This window comes from Rhinopithecus roxellana, chromosome 5, assembly GCF_007565055.1.
Source record: "Rhinopithecus roxellana isolate Shanxi Qingling chromosome 5, ASM756505v1, whole genome shotgun sequence".
Taxonomy (NCBI): domain Eukaryota; kingdom Metazoa; phylum Chordata; class Mammalia; order Primates; family Cercopithecidae; genus Rhinopithecus; species Rhinopithecus roxellana.
Window position 1 is genome coordinate 6,109,303 of NC_044553.1, and position 13,082 is coordinate 6,122,384.

Here is a 13,082-nt window from a genome sequence, read left to right on the forward strand (position 1 = left end):
ATGAAATAAGTCATGAATTACAAAAATGAAATTTTTAAACAGATGATTTAAAAAACCACTGATCCTCTCACCAAGATGCAGTCTTATTAGTTTTACCTTCTACTAGTGTGTATTATTCTATATTATTAATGTAAATAAATATATACATGTATATATGTGTGTGTATATATATACACACACACACATATTTCATGTATATTGCTTTGTATATGGGTATTTTTGAAAATTCCCCATGTTTCTATGTCGTTTTTGAGTTTTAAAAATGATATATCATTAAAGCTTTGCTACTTAAATTATTGCTGAGAATTTTCGGGAATATAACTTCTATTTATATCTAGTTATTTTTATTCATCAGTGAAATAACTCAATTTTTTTCTCCTACAATACAGTTACTAAGCTAAATATCATGTCCTGAAGTTTCTGGAACAGAAATGGGTTTTTTTTCATTTAGACTCTAAATGAGCTGGGTGTGGTGGCACATTTCTATAATCCCACCTACTAGGTAGGCTGAGGCAGAAGGATCACTTGTACCAAGGAGTTTGAGACCAGCCTGGGTAACATGGTGAGACCATTTCAATTTAAATAAAATTAAAAAATAGATTCTAAACTAAGTAAATTGTTTAGCTTATTTGTCTTGCTTGACAAAGCCTGACAAAAATAAATGATGTATTTCTGACACACAATATAAAACTGGCACAGACATCATCTAGAGTAGTGATAGAGGATTTCAGCACCCTGGGAGATGCTAAATACAGTATAGCTGCTAAGTCTTTACCTTGCTGACAAAGAATTTTATATCTTAGGATATAAAGAAGAGAGTGGTTGGCTAGGCGTGGTGGCTCACGCCTGTAATCCCAGCACTTTGGGAGGCGGAGGTGGGCACATTACGAGGTCATGAGATCAAGACCATCCTGACTAACACAGTGAAACCTGGTCTCTACTAAAAATACAAAAAAAAAATTAGCCGTGTGTGGTGGCAGGCACCTGTAATCTCAGCTACTTGGGAAGCTGAGGCAGGAGAATCGCTTGAACCAGGAGATGGAGGTTGCAGTGAGCCAAGATCACGCCACTGCACTTCAGCCTGGGCAACAGAGAGAGACTCTGTCAAAAAAAAAAAAAAAAAAAAAGAGAGAGAGAGAGAGAAAGAAAGAAAGAAAGAAAGAAATCTTAAAAAAAAAAGAAGAGAGTGGTCATAAGTTTAATCTATAAGAACCAGTTGCTTGGTGAAGTAGAAGTGATTAGAAGTTTTTGGAAACAGGAACCATGCCCACCCTCTAAAGTTTATTATGGCAAAAATGAGTTCTGAGCATGTACTTTAGGAAAACAGATTTAAAAATGTAAAAATTATTCCACCCTCTGCAATTTTAAAAATGATCATCCTTTGAGAAAATTGAAAGATTGTCAACAAGTAAAATTATGATTCACTGCAAACATTACTATGAGAAGAAAAGTTGCCAGGTGGTGCTGCTGCTGGTCTGGGGACCATGCTTTGGGAGGAACCCATGTATCCATTGGCTTTGTGACTGTGGTAACACTTAACTCTATTTTTGTAAGGTGTCTATTATTTTACCAGTAAATATGTGATAAAACTGTAATAATAATGTAAAAATTATTAAAGCTTTTAGATATTTAAAAAATTTCTCTTTTAGGAAGAGCAGATATTCTGGGGATGGCATAATGATGTCCATATATTTGACACAAAGACACAGACTTGGTTTCAACCAGAAATTAAAGTAAGTGTTGTAAAAAGTCATCTTTATATATTTGTATTTAAAAATCAATTTTTTACTGTGGATTTTGGGGGTTTTTTTGTTTGTTTGTTTTGTGTTTTTGAGACAGAGTCTTGCTTTGTCGCCCAGCCTGGAGTGCAGTGGCACAATCTCAGCTCACTGCAACCTCCGCCTCCCGGGTTCAAGTGGTTCTCCTGCCTCAGCCTCCCGAGTAGCTGGGACTACAGGCATGGGCCACCATGCCTGGCTAATTTTTGTATTTTTAGTAAACATGGAGTTTCGCCTTGTTGGCCACAGTGGTCTCGAACTCCTAACCTCAAGCGATCTGCCCACCTCCGCCTTGCAAAGTGCTCAGATTACAGGCATTATAGGTCACCACACCCAACCTGTTATTTGAATTTTTGTAATTTGGTTTGTAATCACATACCAAGTAGTTCTCTAGAGTACTTTCATTAATAGCATTAAGAAAAATATCAGAGCTATAGATGGCACCTGTAGTCCCAACTACTCAGGAGGCTGAGGCAGGAGGATCACTTTAGTCCAGGAGTTTGAGGCTGTAGTGTGCTACAATCACACCTGTGAATAGCTACTGCACTCCACTGCATTCTAGCCTGGGCAACATAGCGAAGCCCCATCTCTGAAAATAAATAAATAAAACAAAAAAAATGCATATTCTTCTCCATGTCAGCTAAGGTTTTCTAGAAAAAAATCTTTTAATGAGGTGCCGTCATCTTTTTTTTTTTTTTTTTTTTTTTTTTTTGAGACGGAGTCTCGCTCTGTCGCCTGGGCTGGAGTGCAGTGGCCGGATCTCAGCTCACTGCAAGCTCCGCCTCCCGGGTTTACGCCATTCTCCTGCCTCAGCCTCCCGAGTAGCTGGGACTACAGGCACCTGCCACCTCGCTCAGCTAGTTTTTTGTATTTTTTAGTAGAGACGGGGTTTCACCGTGTTAGCCAGGATGGTCTCCATCTCCTGACCTCGTACCCGTCTCGGCCTCCCAAAGTGCTGGGATTACAGGCTTGAGCTACCACGCCCGGCCTGCCATCATCATTCTTTTCCACAGGTGTCATGCCCTGATTTAATAAAGGCCTATTTTTTAAAATCCTTTTATAACAAAGCCCATGTTTTATATACCCTTGAATTCAGAGGTAGATGCAATTATGGCATGACAAAAAGTAACATTATCAGTATTCTTTCATTTGTTAGTGACCAAAAACAAATTCAAATTAGATTAAGCAATAATGAATTCTCACATAGCTGGAAAACATATTGGAATGGCTCACAAAGTAGAAGGAAGAGCCGCAGGGACCACGGCCTCAGGAACTGGAGCAGGTTACTCAGCATCCTCACAATACATTCTGTCTTTCTGTCTGCTTTTCTCTGCTTCTCTTTGTGTGCTTGTTTCATTCCGTCTATGGCAGACACATTGGCTCATTTAGAAGGGAATATGGTCCTGGTTACACACACAGTTGTTTGTATTGTACTCTCTCAACGTCTATATTATTAGTCTTAGAAAAGGGCCGGGCTTGGTGGCTCATGCCTGTAATCCTAGCACTTTGGGAGGCAGAGGCAGGCGGATTGCCTGAGCTAAGAAGTTTGAGACCATCCTGGCAACACCTTGAAACCCCGTCTCTACTAAAAATACAAAAGAAATTAGCCAGGTGTGGCGGCATGCGCCTGTAGTCCCAGCTACTCAGGAGGCTGTGGCAGGAGAATTACTTGAACCTGGTGGCCGAGGTTGCAGTGAGACGAGATTGCACCACCGCGCTCCAGCCTGGGCAACAGAATGAGACTCCATCTCTACAAAAAAAAAAAAAAAAAAAGAAAGAAAAGGACAAGAAAAGGACTCGGCCTCTACTTGGGCGTGTTCCTACGCTTTACAGCAATTCCTGATGCCAAAGGGATGATTGGCCGGTCTTGAGTCACATGTTCATTGCTAGGGACAGCAGGGTATTGTGACTGATAAGCTTACCAGAATTGAACAGTGTGGAATGCTAAGCAGGTTGTATATGCGCAGTTACATATGTGTCTACTAATACACATATATGACTAGAATTCCTTACAGTCCAGCTTCTGTTCATGGAAATGATGGGAAGGTCTATGCAAAATAGTAAGTGTTAGAGTTTGGCCATTCTCTGGATCCTCTTTTCCAGGCAGTAAATTTCAGATTTCCAGTGCTTCTCTGTTCTCTTCTATATAGTAGAAGAATTCTTCCAAAATTTCAGATCAAGCCTGGGGTAATAATAAAAATTTTGTTCTGCTGGAAGGGCTGGGAACCAACATTCTTAAATGGTTCTCATTTAAGTGTTATATAGGTAATATCTGAATTATGTCTTACCAAGTTGACCTCAGCACAGTTATTCAAATAAGCCTGAAAAGTTTAGGAAGTTTTGATATTGGATGCAGGGCTTTAATTTCCTATACCCAGTTTGAGTAGCCAGTGAGCTGAGAATGTCAGGTTCTTTCAGGACTTGGAATTAAAATACATACATAAGGCCGGGCGCGGTGGCTCAAGCCTGTAATCCCAGCACTTTGGGAGGCCAAGACGGGCGGATCACGAGGTCAGGAGTTTGAGACCATCCTGGCTAACACGGTGAAACCCCGTCTCTACTGAAAAATACAAAAAGCTAGCCGGGCGAGGTGGCGGGCGCCTGTAGTCCCAGCTACTCGGGAGGCTGAGGCAGGAGAATGGCGTAAAGCCGGGAGGCGGAGCTTGCAGTGAGCTGAGATCCGGCCACTGCACTCCAGCCCGGGCGACAGAGCAAGACTCCGTCTCGAAGAAAAAAAAAAAAAAAATGCATACATAAAGGCACTCACCATGAAAACATGGAAATTATGCAGAAGATTCTTCCCTTAAATCTTATTCATTCATCTACCCATGATACTTGCTTTTGCCACCAATTAAAAACCTCTCTAGGGTGGCATGGTGGCTCACACCTGTAATCCCAGCACTTTGGGAGGTCGAGGCAGGCAGATTACTTGAGGCCAGGAGTTTGAGACCAGCCTGGACAACAAAGCAAAACCCCATCTCTACTAAAAATACAAAAATTAGCCGGGACTGGTGTTACGCGCCTGTAATCCCAGCTACTCGGGAGGCTGAGGCAGGAGAATTGCATAAACCTGGGAGGTGGAGGTGGCAGCAAGCCAAGATCGCACTGTCGCACTCAAGCCTTGGTGACAGAGCAAGACTGCCTCAAAACAAAAAACAAAACTTCTCTGAAGAAAAGATCTGCTGTATTTACTCAAAATAAAGTGTAGAGAAGTATTACCAATGTTAAGAGTTTTAGTAAGAGAGAGCACTGTCTGACTTAAGCCAAGAGTGAACTTCTTATTGTAAATTTGAGGCATCAAGAGTTTTGGAGCCATTTTTAATTTTACAGAGTTTCTGAGATAATCGCAATATGCGCCGCTCACTTCTAATAGGAACTCTGTGTGAGAGAGGGAGACAGAGGAGAGAGGGAGAGAGCGAAAATTGTAAAATTTGATTTAAAAATCTTTATACAGTATTTCAAACAAAAATTTACATGAAACCTTATTTTGCTAAATAGTGTCAGACATACAAGAAAAATATTTGCAAAAGTAAAGATCAGGGAGAATAAAATTTATTCTGACAAACAGTATTTGTCTGCAATTAGTACTATTCAGAATAAACTTTTGCATTAGCATTTTTAATTGAATTACATAGGTAATGATAACTTAGTGATTAAGACTTTCTCATACTGAGCATAGGAATGTAACTTTATTACAGATATTTCAAGTCTTTGCAATCTGTTCTGATTTCTACTTGCAGGGTGGAGTTCCACCACAGCCACGAGCCGCGCATACGTGTGCAGTTCTTGGAAATAAGGGTTATATCTTTGGCGGACGTGTTTTGGTGAGTGTTTTTAATGGAAATGTGCAATGCTCCTTATAAAAATTTATCCTCTGATTTCGTGGAATAATTGAACATTCATGTAATCTAGAGATTAAAATGGCATTCAGTACTTTTATTTATCTTCTAATTCGTAAACAGACAATACATGAACAATCATAGATGATTATAAATCATATTTTAATGAGAATCTTTCAGTGCAGTATCAGAAAAAATTAGTTTCTTGTCATCTAAAGCCTGTGAATTTAAACCTATTTCTTCCTTTCCCCTTTGACACCTTGATTTGGGAGCTCTGTGTCAGTCTTAATTATTATTGTTTTCCAATATTTAAACTTCTCATGTGAAGTAAAATAGAGATAGTCTATTTTTAATCTGAACTTACTTTAAAAGAAAAATTTTAGCTGATAAAAGATGTGAAATACTGACCAATGTAACACACTTTTCTTTTAGCAAACTAGGATGAATGATTTGCACTATCTAAACCTAGACAACTGGACTTGGTCTGGAAGGTAAGTTTGAAGTCTAAGTACATTTTAATCTATAGGCATGTGTGTGTGTCTGTATGTGTCCATAATCCAAATGTGGGTCTTTAAAACTGAACTGGCATTTTTTTCCTTCAGATTGTATGTTTAAGCAAGGACTATATAGATTTAAATAGAGTTTGTTCCTTAACCAAACAAGATTAAACATGAAAATACTAACAGTTGAAATTAGATTATATAAAAGTACTGGTTTTATACTAAGTATTTTTTGAGGATTGATCAGTAGAAGAAATGAAGAAGTGGTTGAATGGGGTCATCTCAGGTAAACAAGTAATGGAGTAAAGTCAGATTTTATTTGTAGCTCATAATATGTATTTAATAATAGAACAAATATATTTAGCTATCAACTTAGCAATTTATATAATGAGATGGAATCAGAGCTATATATTATTCCAAAGTATAAATACCATTAAATACCATAAAACCATGAAAATTTCAGAAGAAAATATAGCATATTATCTTTAAAATCTTGACATGGATGCACACCAACATGGCACAAGTATACATATGTAACAAACCTGCACGTTGTGCGCATGTACCCTAGAACTTAAAGTATAATAATAAAAAATAAATAAAAAGAAAAAAAATCCTAAAAAAAAAATATTGTCATGGAGAAAGCTTTGTAAAGACATATCGTTTCATTTATGAACTCAAAATTCATAAATGAAAAGACTGATCGATAAGACCACTTAAAAATTAAATATTTCTCTATAGAAAAATGTGCCACAAAAAATTAAATGGCAAATTGTAAAATACAAACAAAAAAACTGGAAGCAATATTTGGAATTTTTTTTTTTTTTTTTTTGAGATGGAGTCTCGCTCTGTCACCAGACTGGAGTGTAGTAGCGTGATCTCGGCTCACTACAACCTCCGACTCCCTGGTTCAAGCTATTCTCCTGCCTCAGCCTCCCGAGTAGCTGGGTCTACAGGCATGCACTACTACGCCCAGCTACTTTTTGTATTTTTAGTAGAGACAGGGTTTCACCATGTTGGCCAGAATGGTCTCGATCTCTTGACCTTGTGATCTGCCCACCTCAGCCTCCCAAACTGCTGGGATTACAGGCATGAGCCACTGCACCTGGCTGATATCTGCAGTATTTTTAACAGAGAGATGTCAGGGCAAAGATCCACAAGAACTCAGTAAATCAATTTAAAAAAAGACAAATAATCTAACAGAAAAGTGGACAAAGAACATGCATGAACAACTCACAGAAGAAATAATAATAGGTAAAAATTATTTTTAAAAGGTGTTCAACCTAGGCCGGGTGTGGTGGCTCACACGTGTAATCCCAGCACGTTGGGAGGCCAAGGCCGATGGATCACCAGAGGTCAGGAGTTTGAGAACAGCCTGGCCAACATGGTGAAACCCGGGCTCTACTAAAAATACAAGAAAAGTAAGGTATGGTGGCAGATGCCTGTAATCCCAGCCACTCAGGAGGCTGAGGCAGGAGAATCACTTGAACCCAGGAGGTGGAGGTTGCAGTGAGCCAAGATCATGCCACTGCACTCCAGCCTGGCCAGTAAGAGTGAGACTCTGTCTCAAAAAATAATAATAATAATAAAAATAAAATGTGGCGGGCGCAGTGGTGCACACCTGTAATCCCAGTACTTTGGGAGGCCGAGACAGTTGGATCGCCTGAAGTCAGGAGTTCTTGACTAGCCTGACTAACATGGTGAAACCCGGTCTCTACTAAATACAAAACAATTAGCCAGTTGTATTGGCACATGCTTGTAAACTGAGCTACTTGGGAGGCTGAGACAGGAGAATTGCTTGTACCTGGGAGGCGGAGATTGCTGTGAGCTGAGATCACGCTATTGCACTCCAGCCTGGGAAACAAAAGTGAAACTCTGCCTCAAAAAAAAAAGTTTCTTATAATCAACACAAACAGTAAAAATATTTCCATTTTGTAAAAAACAAATTATATCTTCCAAAAATGGCCTGTGTTATTCTGGAACATTCCAGAATGTGGAAGAATGGTATCTTCTCACCTCTTAAATTATTTTGCTTCTAACTTACACTTTTTAATTTAATTTTATTATTATTATTATTTTTGGAGACGGAGTTTCGCTCTTGTTGCCCCGACTGGAATGCAATGGCGCGACCTCGGCTCACTGCAACCTCCACCTCCCAGGTTCAAGGGATTCTCCCGCCTCAGCCTCCTGAGTAGCTGGGATTACAGGCGCATGCCACTAGGCCCAGCTATCACTTATGCTTATGTTTTTATTTTTCATGCCCCATTTCTTTTAAATGTCCCTCTTATTACTATGATTATTCTTGTTGTCCTGTTTTCTTTTGTTTTAAGAGATAATGTCTCTATTTTGCTCAGGATGGTCCGTCCAGCTCCTGGACTCGAGCAATCCTCCTGCCTTGGCTTCCCAAAGTGCTGGGATTACAGAAGTGAGCCACTGTGCCTGGCCTTGTTTTTATTTTTATTTTTTTTAGAAATCCTTAGAGGTTTACCCTGGATCTGGAATGACTTTCATGCTTTTACTTTGAAGTTAGAATAGCTAGCATTTTTCAGAGGAGGATAATGTTTTGGGAAATTCTAGAAGTAGATCGAAGTAAAAACAACACTATAAAAACCCGTAATATCCTTGGGGAAATCAGCTAAAAACACAAAATTAACCATGAAACAACAGTAAAAAGTTACAGACATGAAAAAAAAATTGTGTTGAAAAACCGAGGGAGCAGCTGATTAGCCAATAAGAATGATGCTGAGTATGCATTGTGAATTAACGGAGAATTGATGGTTTTTTTTGTTTTTTTTTCTTGGAGAAGCAGTCTCGCTCTGTCACCCAGGCTGGAGTGTAGTGGCGCAAACTTGGCTTACTGCAACCTCCACCTCCCGGGTTCAAGCAGTTCTCCTGCCTCAGCCTCCCGAGTAGCTGGGACTACAGGCGCATGCTGCCATGCCTGGCTAATTTTTTGTATTTTAGTAGAGACGGGGTTTCACCGTGCTGCCCAGTCTGGTCTCGAACTCCTGAGCTCAGGCAATCCACCCGCCTCGGCCTCCCAAAGTGTTGGGATTACAGGCATGAGCCACCATGTTGGGCTGAGAATTGACTTTTATTTTCACTCTGTAGCGAAGTGGAATGGTCATTAAATGGAAAGATTTTTAAAATTCATCTAAGAATTTAATAATGTTTTTCAAATATTCATGTAGGTGGGACTAGTAAAAGTATTTTGGAACAGTGAAGGCAGATTTTTTTTCAGGATCTAAGATGATTAAAAATCTTTTCTTTTGATTAACATAGTACCTAGACTTTTTTCCCCCTTGCCACAGGATTACTATTAATGGAGAAAGCCCAAAACATCGGTCATGGCATACTTTAACACCTATAGCTGATGATAAACTTTTCCTATGTGGTGGACTAAGTGCAGATAATATCCCATTAAGTAAGTTGATTGAAGTTTTGCCTATAATTATTATCTCATTCTTTTTTCTTAATTGTATTTCATACTTACAGTGAAGTAAATCTTTCTTTTTTCCTGTTTTTCTGGTTTGCCTTTATCTTCAACTGTTTTCTTGCATGAATTGTGACCTCTTTGGTTTTGTACCCTTGGCTCTCCACATTCACCTGTTTTCTAGGGAAAGAGAAGAGGAAGGGTGATTGAAGCTAGATTAAATAAAGCCCCTTTCTACTACTATATTCTGTGATTCTCTGTCCACTGATTTTTGATCCAGATGCTTGTACTGTAGGGTAGGATGCTTGCACTGTGTTCGCTTGTGCTATACTCCAGGCTAGGGGGTTTTCTTAGAAGGCCCTGGAAAGACAAAGTGGGAAGCCCAGTTGCTTCTCTTTTTGTTCCAGAGCTGTAGAGGAAAGTGTTTAGCTAGGTTTTTTAAACTCCTATCATTGCTGGTCCCAGTGGCTATGGGTTTTGGAATGCAGGTTTTCTTTCAGCAGTAAAATAGTGGCATCAGGATAGACAGATGACCAAGAATATCGACTTCTTAATTTGGCATGTTAGATGTTTTGTGTTTTCTATTTTCTTTTCTTTTTTTTTCCTCTTTTTTTTTTGAGATGGAGTCTTGCTCTGTGGCCCAGGCTAGAGTGCAATGGCGCAATCTCGGCTCACTGCAACCTCCACCTCCCAGGTTCAAGCAATTCTCATTCCTCAGGCTCCTGAGGAACGAGCTGGGATTACAGGTGCCCACCACCATGCCCAGCTAATTTTTGTATTTTTAGTAGAGGTGGGGTTTCGCCATGTTGGCCAGGCTGGTCTCGAATTCCTGACCTCGTGATCCACCCACCTCAGCCTCCCAAAGTGTTGGGACTACAGGTGTCAGCCACCAAACCCGGCCGTTTTCTGTTTTCTTAACCCAGAAGTTTTCTATGGCTAGAGATGTTTTCATTAAGAAACATTATATACTATTAAAACATTTATATAATTATATATTAGGGTCTGGAAACAACTATTTTTCAACAAAAGTTTATTGAGCATCAGCTGTGTGTCTGGCAGTCAGCTGGCCACCAAACAAATTCCAGAGGTTAGCTGGAGAAACAACAGTTCCTAGTAGGAGATGTTAGTTATTCTTGCATATTATTATTATTATTATTTTTTTTTTTTTTTTTTTTTTTGAGGCGGAGTCTCGCTCTGTCGCCCGGACTGGAGTGCAGTGGCCAGATCTCAGCTCACTGCAAGCTCCGCCTCCCGGGTTTACGCCATTCTCCTGCCTCAGCCTCCCGAGTAGCTGGGACTACAGGCGCCCACCACCTCGCCCGGCTAGCTTTTGTATTTTTAGTAGAGACGGGGTTTCACCGTGTTAGCCAGGATGGTCTCGATCTCCTGACCTCGTGATCCGCCCGTCTTGGCCTCCCAAAGTGCTGGGATTACAGGCTTGAGCCACCGCGCCCGGCCTCTTGCATGTTATTATACTTCTCCAATTTGTCAGATTTTTAATTAAAAGAGATTTGGAATCTAACAAAAAACTAACATCTGTACATTTCACTAGGGGCTGTTTAATATCATATCTTCATGATCTCTAGTGTTTTTAGGTCCTGTTTTCTGTTTTTGGTCATTGACCTATGGGAAATTAAATGTCCTAACTCATAAGCTAGTCTATTTTCTCCCTTAAAGATTCCGTTTCAGTATAAGATTTGGTCATATGGATATTCGATGATCCCAAGAAATTTTTTTGTTTGGTTGACTGTCATAATGGCATTGTGGTTATGTAAAAAATGTCCTTTTATTTTCAGTAATGCATACTGAAGTATGTATGGGGAAAATGATAGGAAATCTAGGATTTCATTTAGAAAAATTAAGCAATGAGAATAACAAAAAGATAAGTGGAGCACATGTAGCAAAGTCTTGATAGTTGTTGAATCTGCAATATATGGAAGTTCATTGTCATGGTCACTCTACTTTTGTAAATGTTTGAAAATTTGTATGGTAAAATAGGCGCACTCAGAAAAGATAGTCATTTAAATGTAGCATGATACATTTGGGGGAAAATTAAAATTGTATCTCAAAGACCTAATCTTAATTTCTGAACCGTCATGATATTGCAGGTGATGGTTGGATTCATAATGTCACAACAAATTGTTGGAAACAACTTACTCATTTACCTAAAACAAGACCTAGGTAAGTCTAGAAATTCACAAATAGTAAAATAGTTAAGAATTTTTAAAGTATTAAAATATAGTACCGAATTTATAGTGTTTACCATTGAAACCATAAGCCATTAAGAAGGATATCTTTCAAATGAGCTTGATGTTACCTAAATAATTTATTATTTTAATTATATCTGATTGTTAGAAATGATCTATCCAGTTTTCACCCATATTTGCATATTTGAAAATGTTATTATTTTAGGTAAATGCATAATCTTGCCTGATAACTGTGAAAATTAAGATAATTAAAAGCATCATATGAGATTAATGTTTTTAATGTTAATATTTTTCATAAGCAGGCAAAAATGGGGTTGGCTTTAATAGTAGTTATTTGTTTTTGGAAGAGGTTTAAAGCAAATTAATCAGGAAATTTGCTTCCATGTTGATCCAGTGGATGGCAGGTTATTATTAATCTTTATTAGCTGCATGATGTATTCAGTGATGGGAATTTTTTGAAAATGAAAATGTTATTTATGGTATATCATAGGATTAAAAATTTTAGAAGTTATATACTGTTATTAGACTAAAAAGAAAACTACATTTGTACTATAATTCTTATTTTTTTCTAATTTTATTGAATAGTATAATAATATCTTCATAGGAAATTCAGATTCAGTACATTATGATCATTATAATTGGTAATTCTTTTTTATGCTATGTATTTTAGAATTTTAAAAATACAGATTATGCTAGTGTGAAATCAATTTAATGATATGTATTTTTGTTATTTAATAAATGACAGCTTACTTGAGAAAAAGACCTGAAAATATTTATATGTGTCTATATTAATATTCACAATATATTTAGAATTCATAATTGCATTTGTGATTCTTATGTTTTCATGTAAAAACATTCATTGGAATGTATTACTTTAACAATTCTGGCTTTTTTGAAATTTTTTTTTTTTGATGTAAAGAGTTTTGTACTAAGACATGGGAGCCCAGAGTTCCAGTCCTTGCTCAGCTACTACCTACATTTTTGGCTTTGAAAAGTCACTTAAAGAAACTGAGCATTGGCCAGGTGTGGTGGCTCATGCCTATTAATCCCAGCACTTTGGGAGGCCGAGGCAGGAGGATCACTTGAGTCCAGGAGTTTGAGACCAGCCTGGGCAACATAGTGAGACCCCATCTCTACAGTTTCGTTTTTTTTAATGGCCGGGTGTGGTGGTGCACACCTGTAGTCCCAGCTACTCGGGAGGCTGATGTGGGAGGATCACTTGATCCCAGGAGGTTGAGGTTGTAGTGAGCTGAGATGCGCCACTGCACTCGAGCCTGGGTAACACAGACCCTGTCTCAAAAAAAGAAAGAAAGAAAAAGAAACTGAGC

At 38.6% G+C, this 13,082-nt stretch overlaps 1 protein-coding gene across 1 annotated transcript in view; it reads left to right on the top strand.

Moving 5' to 3' along the window:
* KLHDC1 (kelch domain containing 1) overlaps positions 1-13,082 on the top strand; it is a 59,885-nt gene that overhangs the window by 29,481 nt on the left and 17,322 nt on the right. Inside the window, exons 6-10 of the mRNA XM_010389492.2 lie at positions 1,650-1,733; positions 5,519-5,602; positions 6,050-6,108; positions 9,426-9,538; positions 11,656-11,728. Of these exons, the coding sequence (XP_010387794.1) occupies positions 1,650-1,733; positions 5,519-5,602; positions 6,050-6,108; positions 9,426-9,538; positions 11,656-11,728 (413 nt within the window). The remainder of the gene's footprint in view (positions 1-1,649; positions 1,734-5,518; positions 5,603-6,049; positions 6,109-9,425; positions 9,539-11,655; positions 11,729-13,082) is intronic.